Source organism: Stegostoma tigrinum, chromosome 26, assembly GCF_030684315.1.
Source record: "Stegostoma tigrinum isolate sSteTig4 chromosome 26, sSteTig4.hap1, whole genome shotgun sequence".
In the NCBI taxonomy this organism is placed as follows: domain Eukaryota; kingdom Metazoa; phylum Chordata; class Chondrichthyes; order Orectolobiformes; family Stegostomatidae; genus Stegostoma; species Stegostoma tigrinum.
Genome location: NC_081379.1, coordinates 34437769 through 34465132, shown reverse-complemented (window position 1 = coordinate 34465132; position 27364 = coordinate 34437769). Strand labels below are relative to the sequence as shown.

Here is a 27364-nt window from a genome sequence, read left to right as displayed (position 1 = left end):
CCATTATTTACTTCTTCCATCACTTCATTGACAATCAAGAGTACACTGATAAAGCATAAGCAGGCTGGGTTGCATTTGTCCTGCTTGTTTATGTCCTGCATGTTGTACAGACAGCATACTTGGACTATTTTCCATATTGCTGGGTAGACTCAAACTGGAGAATTTTCTTGTTCAGCAGGTAAGACCCGCTACCTGCAATTTCAATGCAGAAACCCCAGGATACCTCACATGTCCTATCTATCCGTGTGTGGAGAATGTGCCACTAATTTCACAAAATTAAACAATGAATTTCTGAGTTGAAGAAGTACTGGAGTCACTAGAGGACACGTGGAAGGACGAAACGTTCTGGAGGACGTGACACAGGAAATGCAGGAGTGGGAGTTTCAGATTCTTGTAATTATGGAGAAAGAGCAACTCAGGGCTCAAACCAGCGTCCTCAACATATGATGAACTATCTACCTTAATGCTCACCTACCAACCTTCCTCTTAAACTTTTTCCCCAGCCCGCTTTAGGCAACTCTTTCTTCATGCTTCATTAGGGCAATGAAGCATGAAGAAAGGGTTGCCTAAAGCAGGCTGGGGAAAAAGTTTAAGATTAAGGTTCGCAGGTGAGCATTAAGGTAGATAGTTCATCATATGATCTAAAAGGATGGCTCAATGATTAGGATGAACTACCCATGTGTAACAAAGCTGGTCATGGAGGGTATTAAAGCCAAAGCTAAGATACATAAAGCAGCAAAATTAAAATACAATATAAATAATAAAACAAACCAAAAGGCCAGAGGATTGTAATTTTTTTTAGGAACTAGCAGAAGGTGACTAAAAAGCTGGTAGAAAGGGAGAAAATTGATGATAAAAGAAAATTCCCAGGAAATATAAACAAGATAGCTAGAGTACATAAAAAGAAGGCAGCTAAGTTGAGAGTAACCTTTGGAGGCTGTAACTGGGGAGTTGGCAATGGGGAACAGGGAAATGGTAGATAATTTACACCAATTTTTGCTTTGGTCTTCACAGTGGAGGTCACAATAAATATCTCAAAGATATCAGATGAACAAGGTGTTAATGGGACAAATGGTTTTTTAACAATCTCCATCACAAAGGACAAACTAATGGGAATGAAGGCAGACAGGTCACCAGGACCTCATGGTCTTGCATCCAAGAGTTTTAAAGGAAGCGGCTGGCGAGATAATGGAGGCATTGGGCAAAATATTCTCAAAACAGCTAGATTCCAGGAGGGTTCCAGTGGTTTGGTACGGACCACCAACTTCCTTGTCCGATACTGGAGGGGAACAGAAAGCAGAAAGCTATAGGGCAGTTAGCCTGGTATCTGTCATGGGGAAAATGCGACAGTTCATCATTAAAGATGTAGTAGAAGGACACATAGAAAAGGTTAACATTTGGTTTCCAAAATGTAGATTTCAAGTGACTCATCAATCACAGAATCTCTGACAGTTGATGATACGCCAGCAAAGATAGAATGAGTCTGACATATTGAAGAGCAGATAGTTACACTTATGTTGGTGGAGTGGAGAAGGACATGAACCTTCTTCCTAAAGTGCTTGGCATTTCTGCAGATGACTGAGGCTGCTTTAAGCAGCAGGCAAGATGAGACCAGGATGGCATAGACTGCTGTCATGGTTTCCTCTGTTACGTCTTGGTGAAGAGGAAGTCCTGTCTATGCACCATGCTACCCAGAAGGATCTCAAGGGCCCTGCTTACAAAGCAGGACTTCGACTCCCTCCATCTGCCATGTCAGGAGCAAATGTCAGCAACTGCACAGGACTGATGGTGTTTATCCAGGTGTACATCAGACTTTGAAAGATGATGAAGATTGAAGGTAGTGGTGGTGAATTCTGTGATATCCCAGCAGTGGTGAATTGTTCCAGGAATGAATCACGTTGAGATGGGCAGATAGTGGGTTTGAGAGATGCCACAGGGGAATGATCGATAATTAACGTGGTGAGTTTGACAAGATACGGTGACAAAACTTGCAAGGGCTCATGGCAAAAAACACTTAAAATAATTGACGCAACTTTCTCTTCGCTTAAAAAAAAGCAAGATGCAGCCCTTTCTTTTCAACAGTAATTTACAAACTTTAAAAATAAGAAGGCAAGTTGTCAGACAAGCAATCTGAAAGAAAACTTCAATAAAAACAGGAATCACTTCTGGCCCTTGTGAAAGGAACAAATTCAGTTTTATATTTAAGAAAACAAACACCTTTACTGCATTAACCAAAGCATAGCACAAAGCTAACCAACATGACAAAGGCTCATAAAAGGTAATAACAGAGTACTTTCTGTTTACTATCTGATCAATCTTCTATATTTAGTGAATTCAGCCTAACAAAAATTCAATTGCCTTTTTATTTCATGAAGTGTGCAAAAGGATAAGAATATTCAAAAAGTTAGAGTATTGTACAATATCCAAATTTTAATGAATTTGCAATCTATTTTATCCATGATTATCTCACACACACCACACAAAATTTATTTCATTATTTTTGCCATCGGTTTAATTTTTAAAGTTACCACTGTGTGGAAAGGAACATTTCCTGACAGCAGCAAGTTGCTCCCTTCATGGAAGTGTCTGGTCTCCATTTTGCACTTGCAAAGCTTCAAGGAAGTAAATGGAAAATTTTGATCCATAAACAAATCAATGACTTGTGCTACTTTACTTTAAAAATGAACATTTGCTTTATTCAACAGGCAGTGAGAGTAATTAAAAGGATTAAAATGGGTTAGAGATAGAATGTCTAATCTCAGGAATCAAATTATTGAAAATTTTAAATTGATCAAGCAGTTTAAATGTACATATTACAAGATCTTTAGTTTATTGCAGAGATTACTTTTGCTGAAAAATCAGCATGTGACTAGCTTGTATGATAAACTAATCAATTACTCTATTATCCCACGCTGCAGACAGAGTAAGAACAGTAAAATGGACAACTACGATTGATATTTACGAAGTGCTTTATAAATGGGTTTAAATGACAGCAAGTCAAAGACGTAGCAAAAGAAAATCTGGAACGTACAACATTGATTAAGAATGAGGTAACCACAGTGAACAGTCTCAAATGGCAGGGATCAAGGGGTTGAAGGAGTATACAGCCACTTCTACCACTTGATAAATTTTTAATGATATACACAAGATAGTCCGAACATAGGCTGGGTTAAATTGGCTTATGTCAGACTGTAAACATGAGGTTCTATTATCATGAGAAAAAAGTCACAGGACAGTACTGCCGCACAGTTCATATTTCATCAAATCGATAAATGAAATTCTGCTCTGTTCTTCTTCATTGCACTAGTAAATTAGCGGGAGAAAAAAATCAGAAATCTCAGGGGAGTCCAAGACCAGCAAGTTGCACTACTGAAATTTTCTAATTTGAGGTAAATTAAATAAGAGATGGATGCAATTGAATCAAATTGTTGACAGAGTCTTATGGAATTATCATAAAACTGGATTTAGTCCCATTAATGTGGCAGCTTTTAAATGCATTTACAATGCATGCCTGTAATGAAAATGTCAGGTACGTAAAGTGAAACAGTGATGAGCTGGTATTATTACAGGTACACCACACCCAGAGAGACTAATTCAATTGTTTATCAGAAATGTTTAATCAATGAATCCTCAAACTTCAATCACTTTTCAAATTCACATTCCACGTTTTAGCTTATAGTTTAATGTGGGACTTTAATGAATATCATGTTTTGGATTTATTTTAATGTGCAAATCTTGCTCATAATTTTCACTTTTCCTGTCTTGGGAAAATGCTAGTACTGAACAGTGATGACCTTCCAGTGCCTTACTCAAGGTGTCATTCTTTGTGTGAGGAAAGATAAGGGATGGAGTCAGAAGACTTTGTATATTGGATACATCTGCACTCCATAATTATCATCTGATGTCTATGCACATAAACTATACCAGCAGTGGTCACTGGGTAGTAAACAGGAAAGGAAACTCCAGCTGAAATTTTCTTTCCAAATTGAAAACGTTGTAGGTGAACTGCTAGTCAGTCAAGATCACCGACACGAGCAGTGGCTTAGAGTTACTCAACTTGATAGTTTATGAAAACCAAATGTTTCTTATTTATGAAGCCACCTAGGGAACAGTGATAATCACCTCATTTTACCACTGTAAGGCTTGGGGAATGCTGCAAGCAACGTAAGGTAATCTGTGCTGAATTTTGGCAAGATCTCCTAAAGGATCACATGTGGGGGACCTGGGCAAGAGAAAAAGTTGGTGTTCTCTCTTGCCTTTAGGCTTTAGTTACTATTAAAGAATAACAGACAGGAATCAGTCAGCTGCTTTTCTCTAAAAGTGAACAAAATAATTAATTGCTCATTTGCTTCCAGGCTCCCTCAAGCTATCTACAGGAATAGTCTGGGACCAAACGCCTGTCAGTTTTGCAGGATGGTCTTGCTTTTTGGTATCCCACTTAAGTTAGCTCAGCAATCAGAACTGTAAAGTCGTAAATGAAACACTCTAATCTGCCATATTAGCCTAGTAAATGCTTGCCTTGTCCCATTGTAGGGAAGTTTACCACTGCTACTCACCAACCCAAATGTTCATCTATCAACAAAGTCCATAAATCATAAGACATTGCAGACGGGTGAAGATCCACCAAAAGAGAACTCTGCCTTCTCTTTCTTGATCTTTGCACATAATGAATATGTACTCCCTACAGACATCAGCTAGGAAAATCAACAGCATATTAATCTTAAAAAAAAATCAACAAGTCACATATATATTCCCTTCCTTAAATTTTACGATCGCAGCTTTCAAAGCTAACTGGTGATATGGAGCCATTGTACAGGCAGCGCTCCATGTGCAGATGAAGTGTTAGTAAGAAGTGTCAGTAATGAATGGATTAAAATCTACTGACAATTCTTATGTTATACAGTTTATTTCCATCAAAAATCCAAACTTTACAAGGATTTAAGTCAATAATAATAGTGCCTTCCTGTATGGGCAATACTGGGTGTCACTGTTTAAAGATTTGCATCTACCAGACAGTATGACCAACTGTATTAAAACTATTCTACTATATTTGACATTATCAACTCTAATGAATGATAAAATCCTACATGCGCAAACCTCAGTTAAGTTTTATTTTTGGCTGTTCATGTTTGTCAAGGACAGAAAGACATCTGTGCAGGGAGTGGAAATCCAGGCACACTTCCCTGTAAGCATAAAGAGTTCTCAAACCAGATAGCTATAAATTAAAAGTTCTCTTTATTTCTGTCCATCAATACATCTTAACCAAGGCCAAAAAAAATCCCATTGCTAGAATAGCACAAATCTCTCTCATTCACAAGATTTCTTATGATCTGAGAGTTAATTATGCCACAGTCAGAGAACTCTGTGCTGTGGATTACACAGTGTTGTAACTGGACTCAGTTTAATGAATTTCTAATTGTAACCTGACATTTCAACTGCCAGAACAAAAAGGCCATTTTGTTTCCATCTGTTCTGGACGCAAAATTGAATTTTAGACAGGAAAATTTTGTGTTAAGTTCCAATGGTGGCTCAGGAGATTTATCCAGTCATTGAAACATACTGATCAGAGATCTCCCATTGTGAATCTTAGTTCATGTCAAGTCGGTTTGCATGTCTGGAATCACATGCAGATAAGACTAGGTAAGGATGGCAGATTTCCTTCCTGAAAGGATATCAGTGAGTGAGATGGGTTTTTTTTTTCAAAAATTGGCATGGTCACCATTAGGCCAGCACTTTATTCCAGGTTTTTTAAATGGAATTCAAATTTCAAGGTCTGTCACGATGGGATTCAAACCCAGTCAACAAAACATGGGCCTGGTGTTCTGGATTGCTAGTCCAGTCATATTAGCATGGTGCCAACACCTCTTCCTAAAGTGTCAGTGCTTTGTGACAAGATTCATTCTCATATGTTGGTGTGGCTTGGAGCTATGCAGTGGTGTTAGAGGGTCCAATTTCTTTCTATCATATGACAGACCAAGCATCTCTCCTACTCTTGTCACCACTCATTTGTATATTTCAGAAGGATTTACATTTTAACATTCAACCTGTTCATTATGAAGGCACCTTCAGTGGACATCAAGTCATGAGTTGGGACTTGAAACCAGGGCTTCTGACTTAGCAGCAGGGTTACCACCTTCTGCTTCATAACACCTCCACTTTACAGATAGGAAAGGAAAACGAATCCTTGAAGGAAAAAAAATGCATTCTTATTTTTCCTTTCCTGCAGTTCAATGTGCAAACTTCCAATTTCCCAAACCAATCAGCAACACTTGTACCACAGAGATGGGAGCACAATGCCGCATTCATCTGACAGAACTTTTATTTTAAATGGCCTGCTCATTGAGAGGGGATATACTTCTGATCACACTATCAGACAAGCATTAGACTTCTACATCCCATAGCCACCTTTCTGTGTCAGATACCCTTGGTTCATTTAAAAAACAAATGAATAATTGTCTCAATTATTCACATGGTACACTTTGAACAAACAGGCAATGGAGGGTTTGCTTGACATTAATCTGGGCTGAATTTAAACCAAGGTGACAGACACGGAAGACCAGTATCTACCTTCTGTAATATGCATTTCCAGCTGACAGAACTTAGAGAGTGTAATGGTGACTAAGGTTTTGGAGTAGATTTGTAGCTCGGGTTGCGGATGTTGTGGTTGGTTGGCTTGCCTGCCAAGTTGGTTTGCTGTTGTTCCGCAGACGTTTCATTATCCTGCTGGGTAATATCATCAGTGCGGCCTCCGATGAATTGTAATTGTGTCTTCCCACTTGGTTTTTAAACTCTGGAGTCCTTCAACTAACACATAGAACTCAACCCCATATACGCTCCACCGCGAAGGAAAACCAGAAGTGAGGTAATCCAGGTCAACGGACTCCAGAGTTTAAAAACTAGGCGGGAAAACACAACTGTACTTCATTGGACTGTGCACGGATGGTGTTACCCAGCAGGGTAATGAAATGTCTGCAGAACAACAATTAATCAGCTCAGTGAGCCAAGCAACCACAGTATAATGGTAAAGATGGAGTTTCAGAAAAAGCGTCAAAATAATGAATTAATTACACATAGTGAGGATCACAAAGTTCAACTCCAATGACGTACCATAGTTAATTGATTGGGAACAATGCTATTTGCTCTTTTCTGTGAATAAATATAAGGATGATACAATAAAATACTTACAGCGATTGAAGGCATTAAAGTTTTTTTTTAAAATTTCATCATTTGTACAGTATTTGAGACTGCTAATTTTTCTTAGAGATGCTAGTCTCTAAAAATTCCTATTGGTTTTTCCAGGTGTGTAATGAGTGCCACAATACAAGCATGTTTTGTTTCACTATTCAGTTTTGCAAAGACCCACAGCAGTATAAGTGTTCTGTCGTTCAGGTCAGGCAAAAACAGCAAGACACTTTGAATTCTACACTCCCTGTTCACACACGCTTTAATTTTTCATTAAGTTCCTCATCATCCAGGTTACAAAGATCATTTTTCAGAGTGATGAGCAATGTTTATCACATGCTAAGTTGGAAAAGCAAAATTGAAAGTCGAATGACTTTATGCACCTTGCTTTAGCACGTGATGTTCAGACATGTGGTAGTCTCAATCTTTCACACACAATATTTTCATTCACTTGCTCAAAAACACCATGAGAGTTCTCAGTCACGTGGATGGCAATCTCTCTTATAGTGCATACTATTGTCATTCATGCCTATGATATATCAATTATTACTAAATATGTGATATTTTTGCACAGGCACAGTACTTTTGTACAATACACTCACCGCTAAATTCTTAAGCATCATCGGGTTTACACAGTCATGGAGCTAGCTACAATGTAGAAGAGGCCATTCAGCCCATTAAATCAATGTCAAGTCTCTGTAGAGTAATTCAGGCAAACCCATTTCCATTATCTCAGTATCTAGAAAGATTATGGCAAACCCTTGCTACTTTCACATGTTAGACCTAAAGACTCTTCCTATACGCATGGTCCTCATGACACACAACATGTTCTGAAATGGCATTAAAAAATTCTCCGTGTTTCCTCTCGAGTTAGTGCACATAATTCTTTGAAATTTGCATCACAGGTAGGCATGGTGTTTAGCACGCTTGCCTTCATTGCTCAGGCCTCTGAGTATAGGACTTGGGACGTCATGTTGATGTTGTACAGGATGCTGGTGAGGCCTCTTCTGTAGTATTGCATGCAGTTCTGGTCACTCTGTTATAGGAAGGAAATTATTAAACTGGAGAGTGTTCAAAAAAGATTTACCAGGATGTTGACAGGAACAGAGGGTTTGAGATATAAAAATAGGAAGGCTGGGGCATTTTTCACTGGAGCATTGGAGGTTGAGAAAATCACGAGGGGTAAAGATAAGGCAAATGACAAGGATCTTTTCCCTATGATGGGGATTTCAAAAATACGGGACATATTTTTAAGAGGAGAGGAGAAAGATTTAGAAAGGACATGAGGGGCAACTATTTTATACAGAGAGTTATTCATGCGTGGAATGAACTTCCAGAGGAAGTGGTGAATGCAGGTGGAGTTATAATGTTTAAGATATTTGGGTAAGTTCTTGAATAGAAAGATCTGAAAGGATACAAAGCAAGTGTAGGCAGGTGGGGCTAGTTTAGTTTGGGAACATGGTTGACATGGGCTGTTCAGACTGAAGGATCTGTTTCCATGCTGTTTGACTCTATGATTCTATATCTAGTTAGTAACATGTTTAAACTATTAACTTCAATCACCCCTGGATGCCCCTAGATCTCTGTTGTGCTACAGCTCTTATTAATTCAGTTACTGCTATAACTACCCAAATCAGTTGCTACTTGTATGAATGTCCAAGCTGAGTGGGAGAGAAAAAAACAATTACTCAGCAACCACGTAACTGCTTCCGTAACTTTTTTTTTTGAATGCACAATGGTCAGTCATGAACACACTCGCTTCTTTATATCCCACTCCATAAACTGCCCTTTTATTCCTGACCCTGGTATTATTAGGCTGTTATTCTGTGACCTTTTTACCTCCTGCTGGTCTCACTGTGCTCTTCCTCTCTGATCTGGCCTCCTGTTTTGATGTCCTTGGTGGAAACTATAATTTAAGTTGCAGTGCTAAGGAAGAGTAGTGGGACATTTGCTCAGTACGTTGGCTTAGGATATAATGAAAAATTAGTTGAGAAATTTCTAGTTGTTTATGAGAGAATTATGCCTGGCTGTTCAGGAACAACGCTGATTAATGATTTTATATTAAAAAAACACAGGAGTGGTATTTGGTCCAGATTTTGATGCAGCAAAGCAACAGCCATTCATTTCACTGATAGTCACTTATAAAGTTTTCTTGTGCTTCTCAGCTGAGACTTGTACTAATGGAGCTTCTAATCTTCACAGCACCGTTCACTGGAAATCTGTAGCATCTGTAAACAGGTCAAGAACTGATTCAATCGTTACAACTGAAGGATCCTGACTTGGCCTTGCAAGAGTTAAAATTCAAGGATGCCGTTTGTGGGCAAGGAAATGAAATGCGCTTTAACCTCACATCAATCACAAACTTTGAACTGACTGCTAATCTTCATGACTGCAGTGTGCAGCAAATTGCTAAACATGGCAAAGATTGCCTGTGTGTTCTGCAGGAGAGACCAGGTGCTTGTGAGGCTAGCAAGAGATAGTTATTTTTTATTCAGCTTATTCAGACAAATATAGACCCACCTCCATGGTAGGTGTGGGACGTGAACCCAAAGTTTTTGGGCCAGAGGCTGGGACAATAACACTGTACCACATGACCAGTCCGCTCCCTAAAACTAGCATGCAACCCCGAAAGAGGTATTTGCCTTCTGGTTGCAAATGTTATAATTGCATTCATTAAAAGAATTAAAAAGTAACAGTGCAGCAGCACATCAGTGACAGGGTTCCTAGGTTCTCAGATGCTGCGCTGGAGCAGGGGGAGCTGAAAGTAAGTCAGTGGTCATGTTTCCATAGGCCGTACAGGGAATAGATAACAGGAGGTCCGTCCGAGTAGTTTGATCCCCAACAGTTTGGCTGCAATGCTACAAAAAGTTCACTGATTTCACTAGCAGTTAAAGTCAGTGAATGCATCCTCAAATGCCTTATCCTGCCCAGCACAGAGCCAACCTCACAGATGACAATGCACCACATCCTTCATCATTCACCCATCAGCAATCAAGATACCCTCTTACTATGCACATCACCCTCATACACTTAACATGGCTGTAAGTCACACCTACATATTTCCAACTATTCAGTTATGTCAGTTGGCCAAGCACATTGCAAAGTTTTCACTGGCACTTTTCCTTTTCTGGCAGAGCAAGATGGTCTATATGGAAGAAAATAACAAACAGCAGATGGGCGCCAGGCACAACTGCATTGTTTGACTTCCTGTGAAGGCACTGCGCAAAATTATTACTATTGCAGTGACTGAGGCCATTGCAATTAGCATTGCTGCAATCATCCAGGATTAAGGTAAGCTCCCTTCATATACATTTTCTCAAACTGTATTTCAGCTTTGTCTGCGATCTGATATGAAGTTCAGGCTGGTGTGACCATATTCTTCCCGCTTTCTATCACTCAGACTCCTGCTTTCCCACATCATCACCTTCCCTTTCTGTTAGGTACTGTTAGAAGGCAGTATTGAAGCTGGATCAGCAAACAATGTGTTACAAGTGGGCTGTAGCAGGGCAGAGTGAAGGAAAACGTATGTGCCAGTTCTCTGGAGGGAGGTTGCAAATTAATTTTGCTGCAAACAATTCAAGTAAGGATTTTAATACAGCAGCAAACAGAAAAAGACTGATGGGAATGTACACAATAATGCTTGGAATATTTACAGGTCTGCCACAAATAAGATTGAAACCATCAAGGAGCATGAAGGTGTCCAGCTCCAGCTTGGCACAGAGCTTGCAGTCTGTTCTTTCCAGTGTGGAAACAATGGCCAACTATACAATGGCACTTGTGAACACAGCTGCGATGCAGTAGTGGTCCATTAAGCAAGCCTCAATCCATGCTAACATGTAACCACTAATCCATGAGCCCTAATTTTGCATAATTTCTTTGTTTGTGTCATCTTATCAGAGAGCTGCGAATCCCAAAAGACCACTTCTATTTGCTCCTCATCTACCCTGCCACACAGACCCTTAAAATTTTTAATACATTATTTTCCATGCATAAAAACATGTTGAGTTTGCTTAATCATATTAAGTTTTTATAGATGTCCCGTTACCACATCTCTGATATCACATGCAGGCATTGTACTTCCTACTGATATCAGGATAATGTTTCCTTTTACCCTCCCATAGGAATAGTTACTGCACAGGACACTGCCATTTGGCCATTTTAATACACCATTACTGTCACTGATGAAAGCAACTACTTATTTGGAACATCACTTTTCATGCAGAACCTCTGATCAAGAAAAAAGGTGTTTTTATGTTGCACAATTATTGCTTCCTGGTGGAAGGATAGCAACATCAATGCATTGCTATGCCCCTTTTGTTTAATTTTTAACATTAAGTTATCAGTTTTGCTAGATTCAATTGTGGAATTGGGTCACCCTTTACATTATCAGCTGAAGCCGAGCAAGCAAGTAATAGTTACCTCATTAAAACTGACTAGCTTACTCCATTAGCACTTTAGAGATCAACATTTTTACTTCCTTGACCATGAATGTTTTACAGCATAGTCAAAATATGAATGTGAGCTATTCCAATCAGCAGATCATCCATGAGTTTTCACTAGTCCTGTGCTTCATATCTGCAAAAAAATGTACTGTAACCAACTTGTAAAATAACTCAAAGTATTCTAACCCAATTCCAAAACAACAAAGTGTGGGTCAACACAATTAGCAACAGACTTTTTAAAAAATGGCAGTTGTCAATAATATCATTGTACAAACAGAATGGTGTGTGGCGTGGATGCTATCATTTCCTGATCAGCAGACATATACCACATTAATAAAAGATGAAAAGTTATACTAACTCAGATTTACTATTGCAAGGCAAAATCGTTACAATAGTCATGTGCTCTAAATAGGCATCCACATCACTAAGAGGTCAGCTTTCAAAAATTTATGACTGCAGACTGATGCAACTGGCAGGTAAGCACAATCACTTCAATGAAATATAAGTGAGATCTATCTAATGGACTCATGAGGGTCAGGTGCACTCTGTAGCAACACATCTCTGGGTTCACAAAGGAATTCATACATCATTAAAATATTTGAGGCATGGAGTCAGTACTTTGAGGTGTTTGGAAGTGCATACTCAAAATTACAGAACATGATATCTTCTTCGATAAAGAAAATCAGCTTTGCGAAAACTAAATTTAGTCTTGCTTTAACCACTTTACAGACAGTTGTACAGTTTTCAAAGAACAAATTAGTCTAAGCTCACAGAAGTATTAATTTGCTGAATTTAAAGTTACTGTAATTATCGCTTTGTCATAAATAATCATAAAGAATTAGTGACTTAAAATATTTGTTTAATTTTTTTTTAAACTACTAAAGATTTTACTTTATATTTTGATGATATATGCATTGCTGTGCTTTAACTTCTCAATTTCCTATAGCTTCTGTTGGTTTTCTTTTTCAGGTATAATTTCTAATGTGGTTCAGTCAAAAAAGTCCTTGATAGCCATTCACTAGTGCGTGTCAAAAATGATTCCAGTCAATTTGACCTTAAGCTTTGGTAATATTCCATAATTAAATGAACCCCTGGCTTAAATACAAAAGTGCGCTGTTTAAAGTACAGCAAAAGGGGAAATAATCAACAGCAACGCTGACTGGGCCAGAAATATTAACTCTGATTTCTCTCCACAGATGCTGCCAGACCTGCTGAGCTTTTCCTACAATTTTTTTCTGTTTCTAATTTACAGCATCCTCAATTCTTTCAGTTTTTATAGCACACATCTCTGTCCAACTGGTGAAATATTAAGAGCTATTTGTTCATATATAGCTAATTAGAGATATCCTCATCTCCTGCAATTCTTGGTACTTCAATTATACATAGGACCAAAATGTCAAAGTGTTACTTATAGCATAATAACAGTACACTAGCATTTGAGTCAGAAGGTTGTGGCCTCAAATTCCAGACACTTAAGCACGTGGTACTCCACTGCAATACTAAGAGCATGTCACACTGCCACAGGGTCATCTTCTGGATTACCGGCTCTCAGATGGATCTGAAGGTTTGATGGCAGTATTTTGAAGAAGAGCATGAAAGTGCCCTCAGTGTCCTTGGCAATATTTATCCCTCAACCAATATTACAAAGAAGAGGTTATCTCGTCATTTTAAAATTACTGTTTAGAGGACTTTGCTTGTCTCAAATTGGCTACCATGCTGCCTATGCTATAAGTCACAACATTTCAAAGATTGGTTGTAAAATACTTTGGGACATCCCAACTGGTACATTTCAGGTAGCCAGGAGGTGTAGGAGCAAACTAGCACTGAATCTTTACACATTTTTAAATATTTATTTACAGAGATACATATTACAAACATGCCGTGCAAAGTTGAACCCACAGTTTCAGTGTGCTATTCTAAGAAGGGATAGGAACTCAAATTACTCTCCAGTTAATGCCCACCATCTCCATACAGTTAAACATCCAGTTAATATATAAACATCACTGAGATCATTAAAGATGCTACACAAATGCAAGTTATTTGTTCTTTCTAGTCTTCATTAAAGAAAACAAAACAATTTGCTAAATGAAGAATTATACATGTTTATCTGGCTTTGATTCAGAACTTTTAACAACTTCTAAAGTAGATTGCTTAGAATTCCAACTGCACTAAATTGACAAGTGCCCACATCTGAGAGATCTGGCCAGCTTTCCTCAAGGGATAGCTAGACAGTTACTGCAGATAATGCCACCCTATAGTTGGCTGCCAGATGTGTTTGAATTGAGTGGAAAAATAGTTTTTGTGCAAAAGTGGAACAGCATAGCCAACACACTCATTTAATGAGCAGCAATGCTCCCATTAGTATATCAATAAATCAACACAATTCTTCCTTATTCATAATGCAGAAGTGGAAAAAAATTTGTCAACCAATATATTGGATTTTCAACATCAATGCTCTGATTACAAATCTAAAATTATTTTATTTTAACAAATACCTTTATGAAAATATCTGCCAACAAAATTACCAGGAATTTAATTTTTAAAATTAGCCATTTCAAAGAATGCAATATTTATCAACAATAAAATTGACAATTCTATTCCTCATGAAAAGGCACTTCATTTGTATCACAGTAAATAGGGTCCACTTAAATCAATTTTGCACATCTATTTATTACCTACGTTTAGATATTAATTTTGCACTGGAATATCATGCATTTTCGATAATAACCAGTGTACAATCATAACATTGAAAAAAATGATTAAATATAAAACTAAAGCTGAATATTACACTGCACAGCTACAAAAAGAGATATTGCAATGTCCTTTTCCACTAACTACACTCTGCTGGAAAAGTGAGACATTTAAAAAGTCGTGCAACATTCAAAATAGACAACATACAAAGACTATACTTTGCAGCAGCATTCACTGGCATTAATAATCCTCACTGAAAATGAAATAAAATTATTCACATTAAAGTCACAAAAAGTCTTTAAAATAATCACAATTCAAGACATTCTTAAAGTCATGCAACTATCTGATTCCTCCATTAGATTGTGCCTTTCAGTCACTCACAAATATATATAATCCGTTATGAAGAATTTCTAAACTGTTCTGCAATATTGTTGTAATCACCAAATACTAAAATATTTTAAATGCTTTCTTACCCTGAAACTACCAATCCATTGCATGAGTGTGCATCACATAATATTCCTCCCACATCATATTGCAACTGGCTTGCAGCTCCAATACGGTTCTGTTGGAAATAAAAGATCTGATAGAACATCAAATAATATCAGAGATAATGGGAACTGCAGATGCTGGAGATTCCAAGATAATAAAATGTGAGGCTGGATGAACACAGCAGGCCAAGCAGCATCTCAGGAGCACAAAAGCTGACGTTTCGGGCCTAGACCCTCTGATGAAGGGTCTAGGCCCGAAACGTCAGCTTTTGTGCTCCTGAGATGCTGCTTGGCCTGCTGTGTTCATCCAGCCTCACATTTTATTATCTTAGAACATCAAATAAAGCATTCTGAATGCAACGTTTTCAAATATCATGCTCACAAAACAATTCCTGTCCATGATATTGAGTAAAAACAGTCGAAATAGAGCTGGATTGCTACCAGTGATGTGAAAAAGTGTTCCACAGAAGACCACCGTAGCTTTCTAGAGGCAACTTCAATGGAGTTTGAATGTCCTAATGAACAATAACTGGCCAAATGTAAATAAATATGTACTGATTTGATCCAGTGCTGACAATTTACAAGTGCCACTAACATACAAGCCTGCCTTAGGAAACTTTACAGGAGAGAGAATGGGGCACAGAACTGGATGGGAACAAACTTGGGCAGGGAGAAAGAAAAAGGGTGCTGTAGAAATATTTAATGAACAATAACTGGCCAAATGTAAATAAATATGTACTGATTTGATCCAGTGCTGACAATTTACAAGTGCCACTAACATACAAGCCTGCCTTAGGAAACTTTACAGGAGAGAGAATGGGGCACAGAACTGGATGGGAACAAACTTGGGCAGGGAGAAAGAAAAAGGGTGCTGTAGAAATATTTAAAGAGAAATTTGAAGGTCCTAAAATCAAATACACTTTTGAAAGTAACATCAGCAATTAATGGTAATACTGATCAAAAACCTCTGATGGTGACAATGAATAGAACAAAAAGATCTACATAGTAACCCTAAATCAAAAGTCTGGTATATTTTGAACATACCGTCGGTGAAAGATGCTCTTTGGTCTGTCCTAAATCTGTTGGTCTTCCATAGCAAGGAGTTGACCTTCCACCATCAAGGAGTGTTGCAGACTACCACATTCCAAGATCCAGGACTACATGCTGAGGGGTGCATTAAAGTTTGGGGCAGCTGCTGCCAAAACGCAATGGGGAAAGACCAGTGTCTGAGGTTAATTATTGGACCCTCCCGATGTCTCAAATATATGCAACTAAAGTCTTGTACAAGTAAGAGATAGAGGCCTTTGGTTTATTTGTTGGATACAGTCAAACTCCAATGTTTGTTTGTTTCTTCATATGCTACTCTACAGAACCAAACTGCTTCAGTGATTATGAACATGAAGGCATTTTATGAATAAAGTACATTTTGAAATAAAAACTGGTTGAAATTTCCCAGGTGATGTGAAACGAGATTTGGGAGGTTTAAAAATAAAAATGGGCCACCTAAAATTAATTCGTAGAGCAACAGGAGATGAAGAGAAATTTAACAGACTAATTAATTCATTGAGATAATGAATCAGTGAGTAAAAAAAAATCACCAGGTAATAATCCAGGCACAAAGAAAATGGCCAACAAAAGTTTGCCAGCACCGAGTTGTGGAAAACTTAAACTAAATGTGGCTTGCATTATGTAGACTGTGTGATTTATTCATAGATACTGTATTTAATATCATTCATTGCAAATCTGTGTTTTTGACTATTGAGTTAGTAACATTTGGGTTTCCTGTGACCCCAAAGTTATTAATTAGTTTCTAAGTATTTCTGTAACCACAGTGATTGTGTTAAAAGTAGTTTTTTTAAAGAATTAATAGAGTCTTGTGTAGATTGTTAGGCTTTTACTACTGAATGAGATGAACAAGTTCCAGTTTAGGAAGTCAGTCTTTTTTTTAAGTTTAAGGGAATGCCCACGCTTATTGAGAGGAGTTTTTTTAGTTTTACTTTTGAGTTTTATGCAGTCCTGTGGAGCGCTTTGGTGGAAATGTTTATATAAATCAGCTCTCCTCAGAACGGAAGGGTATAGTAAAACTAGATTGCCTTCCAGAAAAGATTTAACGCTTATAACAATAATTGTTGAGATAAAACCATGAAGATATTACTTAAAGATGAGTATGTTTAAGCTCAAGTGTATAATAGTTCCAGTCTATAAGTTAGTTACTTGTGACTTAACTATTGAGGCATTAAGAGACAGAGACTCTGGTGTGGGTACTGTACGAGTGGGGCATTTAGGTATTGTACCAAGGGGGGAGTTTTGGGTACAATACAAAGGTTATTGTTTTTCTTTTCAATTTCAAAAGACTTGTTTGGTATTTAATGGAATTATACTTTTATTGTATTCTTTAAAAAAAATTTGATTTGTGTTTTAAGTAGATAGATTCTAGTTAGAAAAACCTGTAGCAGCATGTGCTTATGTTTCAGCAAGACATCACTTTGTTCAAACCAAACCAAAACAACACCAAAAAAATCTATCAAGCCACTGATAACTTCAGCTGAATCATAATATTTGCCACTGGACAAACTGCTAGGGTATAAAACAAAATGCTGGAATGGCAGAATTGAAGAGTTGGCTATCACCACTGCACATGTAGATACTGAATTAAATTTGAAGATAACATTTCTGAAAGCATAACACGTAGATGAAGAAGAGCATGTGTCAGGTTTTAGAATCGTGGGTACTTATCATTAGCACAACAACAGAAACTATTTCAGGAAATGTAATAATTGCTGTGAGCCAAGTGGGAGCGAAATTACAAATGCACTCCAGATGTGGACAGTCAAAAGGAAGGCAATGGAGTAGTCAATTATGTGGAATCTAAAGGAGAGCACATAAGATACAAATAGAGGAAGAAGTGGTGAAGGCTGAGATTTTTAAGAAGTAAGAAGATGCTGGTACTTCCAATAAAAGATAGAAATGATATCCAAGGATAAGGAAAAGATTAACAGTATCATTAAACATGAGACCAAGGTTGGGAGATTAAGCAGTGGAGTGCACCTTTTAGCCTCTCTATCATTTCAAAACTTTAACTTGCAAGTTTCTGATACCAGGTCGTAACAGAGCAATGGGTTGATTAGTAAGCAGGAATTCCCTGTAAATCATAGAACCCTGACAAAATACACTCATAGGAGAACTGGCAAATCATTCAGACCACTTTGAGGCGCTAATGCCTGGTTCAAAAGTGGAGTGGGCTAAGGACATTGAGCAGATTGCTTGCCTTTCTTTTTGTGATTACGTAGGAGCAACAGTTGATCAGCCAGCCCTTTCAGCCTGATCCACCATTCAATAAGTTGGTGGCTGCACTGATTACTCATATTTCACCCCCTTGCTTATCAAGAAACTATCCCCCCTGCCATCAAAGTATTCAGATTCTGCTTCCAGCGGCTTTTGAAGGAAAAATTTCAAGATTCACAACCTTCTGTGAGAAAACGTCTTTCATTATTTGTCTTAAATGGTAGCACCTTATTTTTGAAATGCGACTTTAAAAATTCATGGGATCTGGTGAGGGGCAAAGCAGATAATGTTATGATGCAAAATTCGCTGATTGCTCAGATCCAACAAGTTTCTGTTCAAAAACATCTCGGTGGTGGAAAAGTTACAATTTTTTTTTTATCTTCAGTAGCAACGATATATTTCAATATACAGTACTGTGCAACAATGGTTTAACCAGATTGATTCCTAGTCATTATTCCAGTTTTATCCCGTACCATTGAGATACACGGCGATGAAAAATAAGTTTGACATCACATGCACGCAAAAATAATCCACTCACCATTCATACCAAACATAATACACATCAATTAGTTGAAACAAAGGACACATTCAAATGTTCCTACAACTTACATTTGTTTTCTCATCACAAAAACAAAATCTTTCAGTACTTCTATGACTTTCAAAGAAACGGAGAGCACTGTCTTGCCATACAAGTTTCTTATCTAAGTCGATCGGCTCAAACGGAAGAGAGATATTTTCGCCCAAACTTTTTGGAACGCTGAGGATGCTTTGAGCAGGTTTGGACAAAAATGACAAATACAATCTATGCATGTTGATATCACAAGCACAAGTGAAACCCACGTGCAGGATGGCAACCAAAGGAACCAACAACAATTTGACTATCCTGATTGGTATATATTCATGGACACTTCCATTGTTTTTCTTTAACATGACATTTATCTAATCATCCAAAACTTGCAACAAATAAATAGCGAATCCAGTAGAAACCTGGTGGCCAAAAGGAATATTACAACCACCACACAAAAAGCCAACTTAATTTCAGTTCATTAGTATGAACATACAAACTTTGTATGAAGTAGGAACAGTAGTAGACCAATCAGCTTCTCAAGCCTGTTCCATGATTCAATAAAGTCATAACTAATTTGTTTGTGTTTGGAATTCCACATTCCGTTTTCCCTGGTTAACCTCTGAATCCATTATCTAAGAAGAATCTACTTATCTTTGCCAAAAATTATTTAATGACACGGCCTCCACTACCTTCTAAAGCAGAAAGTTCCAACATTGCTCAATGCTGCAAGAGAAAAACAATTTTTATGTCTGCCCTAAAAGAGTAGCCCCTAATTTTGGAACTGTGACCTGGGTTCTGGGCTAACTCGAAAGTGGAGACATCCTTTCTACATCCGCCCTGTCAGGGCTATTCAGGATCTTGTACATTTCAAGCAAGTCACCCCTAACATTTCGAAACTCCAATGGGAAGCATGACCAGTCTGTTCAATCCATGGTAAGAAATGAGTAAACCTCCTCTGAATCTATTGCATTTTCCAAGAATTAGAACAGTTCAAAAATATATACTTGTTCTACTCCCTCCTATTGAGTTCTCAAAGTCTGTCCAAAACTAACAATCAGCACTTTGTAAGCGAAGTGTTTAACAAGAATTAAATAGTAACAGGTAAGAAAGCAAAAATTTTAAGATAATTGTGATTGTACAAACCACAAAAATCATTCTTCCAGTTGTCTGTCCACAAAAAAAATTACCTCCAGTTTCCAGTTTTGCCACTTCATCATACCACCATGTTCCTTGGCCAACATCTCTGACTTGGGCTTACTGTGATGATCCAGCAAAGATCAGTGCAAGCTGGAAAAAAACTGCATTTCATTTTCTGCTTGAGGACCCTGGAACCTTCAGAACTTGATATCAAGTTCATTAACATTAGGGCCTGAGCACTTTCTCCCATGTCCTTTACCCATCTCCAAACCCCAGACCTTGTCATCACAAGGGCTGCTACCTTAACCAAACCATTATTAGCTATTAATGGTTCCCATTAACAGCTATTGATTCTCCCAAGCTGACTATTACCTATTCCACTGTCTGCCCAACTGCTGTGCTGTCTCTCTTTCTCCGGGCTCCATCACTATCTATCGCTTACTCCTTCACTTCACTTCCACCCCGGTCTTCAGCACTTATACCACCTTTCCTGGCTATAATTGGTTCTGAAGAAGGGTCACTGGACTTGAAACATTAACTCAGTTTTCTCTCCAAAGATGCTGTCACACCTGCTGAGTTTCTCCAGCAATTTCTGTTTTTGCTCCAGTTATTTTATTTGAGAAACAACAGCTAAATAATAGTTTCAGTTCTGAGGTATCTTTCTTTAAGTCAGATAAATTGACTACTTGTAATCTGTTGATATTATATTAGCAGGCCACGACTACAAAAGGTGAAGTATCTATACAGGAGCACTAAACTACAAATTTGCTTCACAATCAATAAGGAATACTAGAAACTTTGTTTTAAATAAAATTATTGTACCAAAAATGATATTAATACACAATAATCAATGGGTACAAGCATGACTGATAGGTGACACATTATATTGTTTAGCCATACAGCCTAAATATTGATATATTTAAGAAATTTAAGAAAATTTGTTTAAAAACATTATACTTAAACTCTTTCATTATAGGTAATTTTTAAATCCCGTAAGTGGAAAGTTGGATAAAATATTCCAACCCAACAATCTGACAGTTGGTTTGAGACAGTTTATTCCTTGTACTGCAGCTGCTAGTTGTATGTTTTCAAGTAGATGGTTATAAAGTGAACATGTTTCGATATAATTCTCTGTGGCATAAGTGTTGGGCATCTGCAACAACAGTGAATCGAACCATCTCCTCTTGATATTTGATGGCACGATCATTACTGAATTTCCTGCTACCAACACCTTGGGGATTATTACTGACCAGAAGATGAATAGAATTAGATATTTAAATACATTGGCCAGAAAAGTAGATCTGAAGTTAGAGATTCTAAGGCATGTAACCCAACTCTGCCCCCACTAAAGCTTATCCTCCATCCACAAGTAGCAAGTCAGCATCGCAATGCAATACTTTCAATTTAAGTCAGCGTACCTCCAACAACACTCAGAAGGCAACTCCACAGAGGACAAAACAGTCTGTTCAATCAGCACCCCATCAGCACCAAAGCACAGTGGTAACAATGTGCATCATCTAGAAGATGCCTTACTATAACTCACAAGCTCCATCAACATCAGCTTCATAACTTCACAGCTCATTACTTCTAGAAGAATAAAGGCTTCATATGCATAGAACACTACAACCTGCAAGCTGCCCTTTAAGCCACACACCATTCTGACCTGGAACTGTAATGCTGTTCCTTGACTGTCTGCAGCTTTCAGAATAAATAAATTAAGTATATTTTTATTCTAAATAAATGTAAGAAATAAAAAGAACTTATCTAAATGGTGAGAACTTACAGAGCTCTGGGATACAAAGTGATCCATGTGCCCCATAGTATGAATCAGGTAAGGTTGGTATACAGGTACAGCAAGTAATCATGAAAGCGAATAGAATGTTACACTTTATTGTGAGGGAAATTTAATGCAAGAGTAGAGAGGTTATGCTTCAATTATACATGACATTAGTGATCTTCTGGAGTACTGTCTACTTGACGTTCTGGAAGCAATTCGGAGATGGTTTATTAGACTAATACCTGAAAATGAGTGGATTGCCTTATGAGGAAAGTAAAGGCAAGCTGAGTCTGTATCTTCTAGAGTCAGAGGTGACTTAATTGAAAAGCATAAGATCTTGAGGGACTTGACTGGGTGAATGTTGAATGTTTCCTTCTGTGATGGAATGTAGAAGTAGGGGTCACAGTTTAAAAATAAGAGGGTCAACCATTTAACACAGATGAGGAAAAGAAATTTCTCTCAGAGGGTGAACCTTTGGAATTCCATTTCCTCAAAAGGAAGTGGATGTAGAATGTTTAAATATTTTTAATGCAGAGGTAGATAGATCCTTGATTACCATGAGGATGAAAGATTATCAGGGGCTGGTAGGAATGTACAGTCGAAGTCATAATCAGATCAGTCATGATCTTTTTGAATCGCAGAGCAGGCTTTTAGAGTTGAGTGGCTTACTCTTGTTCTTTATTAATAACAGCATTTGCTGGGTGCTTTGGAAAGTTGGATTTTGAGCAAGTGAAGCAGCTGCAAGGTCTCAAGATCAAAGGAATACACATGAAAACAAAGTAAAAGACCAAGACCATCACCCAGAAAAATGCAGGCATGAATGGTGTTCCAATGTGCAGACTCATTGTACTACTAGTCTTCAGCAGAATACTGCTCCCAGCTGTGGGCAGACAGCTGCCATACAAAATATATGGTCAATGAGGGTATGGCATATTGAAGTCAACATCTGTGCAATGGCTTGCAGTCTTGTCTAATATTCCAGTTCCTGCCATGCAGGGCTAAAACCCTGCAAGAATTTGATCGTATCGAAGTCAACCCAGAGCCATCAATCTTGAAAACCGTCTGAAGATGCAACTCAAATTCCCCAAATTACTTCTGGAACTCTGCAATTGCTTTGACATATATAGGTTTTAACAAGACAAATGTGCAAGCTCTGGGCTGACACTAGCATTGACAAAAATCGGACAAAAATGAGATAGTGGGACATCTAGGGTTCAAACTGCCTCAAACACTGTGGTCTACATTGAACAGAGTGTTCACTTTCCATACTTGGTCATTACATCTCCTCCAGAAGTGGAATTTCAAAGACACAATGTACAACTTTGATCAGCTGTTTCACCTCATTGTAAATCAATGAGGCCTATGAAAATCTGCTTCAGGAAAAATTGCTAGCAATAATACTGTGACTTAGTTGTCCAACTTGAACTTAGACTTATAAAGTTGCAAGGTATATGCAAGAATCATCATTATTGAAACTTATTTTTTACAAAAATGTCATGAAACTTACCAAAAATGTTTTAACACCTGAAACAACTCCTTACAAAAGTATACTTCCATAAGTATAATGATGGATGTTCAATCTACTGCTGTTATGATACATAGAACATAGAATATAGAACATAGAACAGTACAGCAGAGAACAGGCCCTTCAGCCCACATGTTGAGCCGACCATTGACCCTCAAGTATGCACCCTCAAATTTCTGTGACCATATGCATGTCCAGCAGTCTCTTAAATGCCCCCAATGACCTTGCATCCACGACTGCTGCTGGCAACGCATTCCATGCTCTCACAACTCTCTGCATAAAGAACCTGCCTCTGACATCCCCTCTATACTTTCCTCCAACCAGATTAAAACTATGACCCCTCGTGTTAGCCTTTTCTGCCCTGGGAAATCGTCTCTGGCTATCAACTCTATGTATGCCTCTCATTATCTTGTATACCTCAATTAGGACCCCTCTCCTCCTCCTTTTCTCCAATGAAAAGAGTCCGAGCTCAGTCAACCTCTCTTCATAACATAAGCCCTCCAGTCCAGGCAGCATCCTGGTAAACCTACTCTGAACCCTCTCCAAAGCATCCACATCTTTCCTATAATAGGGTGACCAGAACTGGACGTAATATTCCAAGTGCGGTCTAACCAAAGTTTTATAGAGCTGCAACAAGTTCTCACGACTCTTAAACTCAATCCCCCTGTTAATGAAAGCCAAAACACCATATGCTTTCTTAACATGCTAGTGCTTTACAGAAATCAAAATGAAGAGTGAGTGTGAGAGATTGTGCACAGAAGCACAACTTTTAAAATTCTGTTACGGTCATTGTAGCTGGGAAACTGGTTGACTGGTAAAATACAAGCAAGAACTGAAGATAATAAAAAGCGAATCAGTAACATTAATTTCATGCATAGGAAAATGATCTATTGTACAGAATTTGTTGTTAGAGATCTGTCTCTGTTCAAAACAGAAAATAAAATATTTAATGGTTTTCATGGAACCTTAATTTTTAGAAACCTTTGTGACCATTTTAATTTGCTGGTACATTGCACCTCAAAATGAAATATATTTCAAAGCAGATGAATCACCTCTGGGCAGAAGGCCTGCCTGACAAATGGCAGATGCAAAGTTCACACAGGTGCTGGAAATAATTAGTACATGTCCACAGGGTATTCACTGATTTTGTCCACCCATGGTTTGTAAACAGTCCATCAAAGGGAAGAACATCATTTTATGAGAGTCTTTATTTCCCCACAGGTGTACATTTCACTATCTTTAACGTCGGTGATGCAATTGTTAATATGTTTTTGGAACCTATTCACTGTTGGTTGGTTTTAATTATTCAAGATACTGTTATAACAGATGACCTATTTCAAAGTTTCTCCAATGGTTACTTTTCTTGACAGGCAGCTAAGAAGTCAAGATTAGTGAAAATCTTTGTAAACATCTGAGTGTACATTTTGTATCATGGATTGGACCAAAATGAAAACATAATACTGCAGAAAAATTGCCAAGATTGAGGCATTTTATTATTTTAAACAAAATGGAGTGTTAACTAAATAAAATTCCAGAGTCAAGAAAGATTTGCAGCATTTTCTCTCAGCTTGGTTTCCCAATACACCTGATGTGCAGTTTGTAACTCAAGATTTATGATCTGCCAGAGTATTATGTGTACTTTAAATGTACAATAAACAGCTTACGGTAGTAATTTAATAAGTATCTTGGGGAAGTTGGGTTTGATAAGGTGTCATATTTCACATCAGTGAAAAACCACTGCCTTGCCTGTATAAGTCGCCTAGCGACCTTTAGAACCAAGGAGTTGCATTTGTTCAGCATCCAAACTCTAACAGCACTGCCTTAAGTGAAATTGTGATTTCCTGTGACACTTAGTCTGAAATGTTCTATAATTTAAAATTGAAGTTTTGAAATGATTATTACACGTTATACAGGGCTGAGAATATAGTATTTAACAGATTGACAGATAAAAATGATGATAACTTGACGAACAGAGAAAACAGTTACATTCATACAGCGCATTTTATATCCTCAGTTCCCCAAAGTGCTTCTTGGCCAATTAATTATTTTCAGTTGTGTTATATATGCATATATAAGCATATGTGGCCACTAATTTGCACATGCTAATGTCAAGACAAAAATGAGATTTGTTAGGAACACAGGTTAGAATACAGTGAAAATCCATGCAGGCAAATTTCTGACAGACCCATTCACAACCATATTCTAAAAGTTACTTTGAAATTGTCTTATCAAATGATATTTGTAACGAACATTCAATTGGTTCTCTGCTAGAATAGAAAATCATTTTTTATTCCAAATTAGAAATGTAATAGTTTATATCTATAGCGGTTTGCCAGCAGAAGCCAAACAGTTTAGGTGTTCCTCTCTCCTCACTCACCCATTACAAAGATATTCAAGGCTTCACGGTAGGACCTCAATTTTAAAACTACAGTGCTTTATTCAAGTTGCTGATCTATATCCTAGGCACGTTAATGATCAAATTTATAAGGTGGGGTAAAGAGCAAACTGCAATTTCATATATACTGTATATTCCTGAAACTGAAGTTTATAGAAACATTGAAGATAGGAGCAGGAATAGGCCATTCATTATGATCTTGTCTGGCCATCTAGCTCACTACTCTAACCTGTCCCTCCATCCAATAAGAGGTGAAGTACAGGCAGGGAGGAAGTGGTCGAGCGAGGGAACTGTGGTTTACTAAAGAAGTTGAATCTCTTGTCAAGAGGAAGAAGGGCGCTTGAGAGTTACAAGTTAGCCAGGAAGGACCTAAAGAGAGAACTAAGAAAAGTCAGGAGGAGACATGAGAAGTCTTTGGCAGGTAGGATCAAGGAAAACCCTAAAGCTTTCTATAGGTATGTCAGGAATAAAAGAATGACTAGAGTAAGATTAGGGCCAGTCAAGGACAGCAGTGGGAACTTGTGCGTGGAGTCACAAGAGATAGGAGAGGGGCTAAATGAATATTTTTCGTCAGTATTCACACACGAAAAAGACAAAATTATCAAGGAGAATACTAAGATACAGGCTATTAAACTAGACGGGATTGAAGTTAATAAGGAGGTGGTGTTAGCAATTCTGGAAAGTGTAAAAATAGATAAGTCCCCTGGGACGGATGGGGATTCTGATTCACTGGGAAGCTAGGGATGTGATTGCAGAGCCTTTGTCTTTGATCTTTATGATGTCATTGTCTATGGTCTTACTACTCTCTGAGTAAAGAACGAGGGAACTGTGGTTTACTAAAGAAGTTGAATCTCAAGTCAGGAGTAAAGAGTAAAAATCTCATTTTTGTCTTGACATTAGCATGTGCAAATTAGTGGCCACATATGCTTTGATCTTTATGATGTCACTGAAATAGTGACAGAAGACTGGAGCATAGCAAATGTTGTCCCCTTGTTCAAGAAGGGGCATAGAGACAACCCTGGTAATTCTAGACTAGTGAGCCTTACTTTGGTTGTGGGTAGTGTTGGAAAGGATTAGAAGAGATAGGATTTATAATCATCTAGAAAGGAATAATTTGACTCGAGATAGTCAATGCGGTTTTTTGAAGGGTAAGTTGTGCCTCACAAACCTTATTGAGTTCTTTGAGAAGATGACCAAACAGGTGGATGAGGGTAAAGCGGTTGTTGTGGTGTATATGGATTTCAGTAAAGCGTTTGATAAGGTTTCCCATGGTGTACTATTGCAGAAAATACGGAGGCATGGGATTGAGGGTGATTCAGTGGTTTGGATCAGAAATTGGCTAGCTGTAAGAAGACAGAGAGTGGTGGTTGATGGGAAATGTTCATCCTTCAGTTACTAGTGGTGTACCGCAAGGATCTGTTTTGGGGCCACTGCTGTTTGTCATTTTTATAAATGACCTGGATGAGGGCATAGAAGGATGGGTTAGTGAATTTGCAGATGACACCAAAGTCGGTGAAGATTGGATGGGGCGGAAGGATGCTGCAGGTTACACAGGGACATAGATAGGCTGCAAATGGAGTTTAATGCGGAAAGTATGAGGTGATTCACTTTGGAAAGAGTGACAGGAACACAGAGTACTAGGCTAATGGCAAGATTCTAGGTAGTGTGGACGAGCCGAAAGATCCCAGTGTCCATGTTCATAGATCCCTGAACGTTGCCACCCAGGTTGATAGGGTTGTTAGGAAGGCGTACAGTGTGTTAAGTTTTATTGGTAGAGGGATTGAGTTTTGGAGCCATGAGGTCATGTTGCAGCTGTACAAATTTCTGGTGCGGCCACATTTGGAGTATTGCGTGCAGTTCTGGTCGTTGCATTA

The 27364-nt window shown here is 38.1% G+C and overlaps 1 protein-coding gene across 3 annotated transcripts in view; it reads right to left on the bottom strand.

The window, feature by feature from the left end:
• fbxw8 (F-box and WD repeat domain containing 8) overlaps positions 1 to 27364 on the bottom strand; it is a 159400-nt gene that overhangs the window by 119947 nt on the left and 12089 nt on the right. For 2 of the 3 annotated variants that reach the window (XM_048555925.2, XM_048555924.2), the window contains one exon: positions 14789 to 14877. In XM_048555925.2, coding sequence (XP_048411882.1) covers positions 14789 to 14877 — 89 coding nt within the window. Of the gene's footprint in view, positions 1 to 14788; positions 14896 to 27364 lie in introns of all 3 variants that reach the window. The other variant, XM_048555923.2, reaches the window with a different exon arrangement.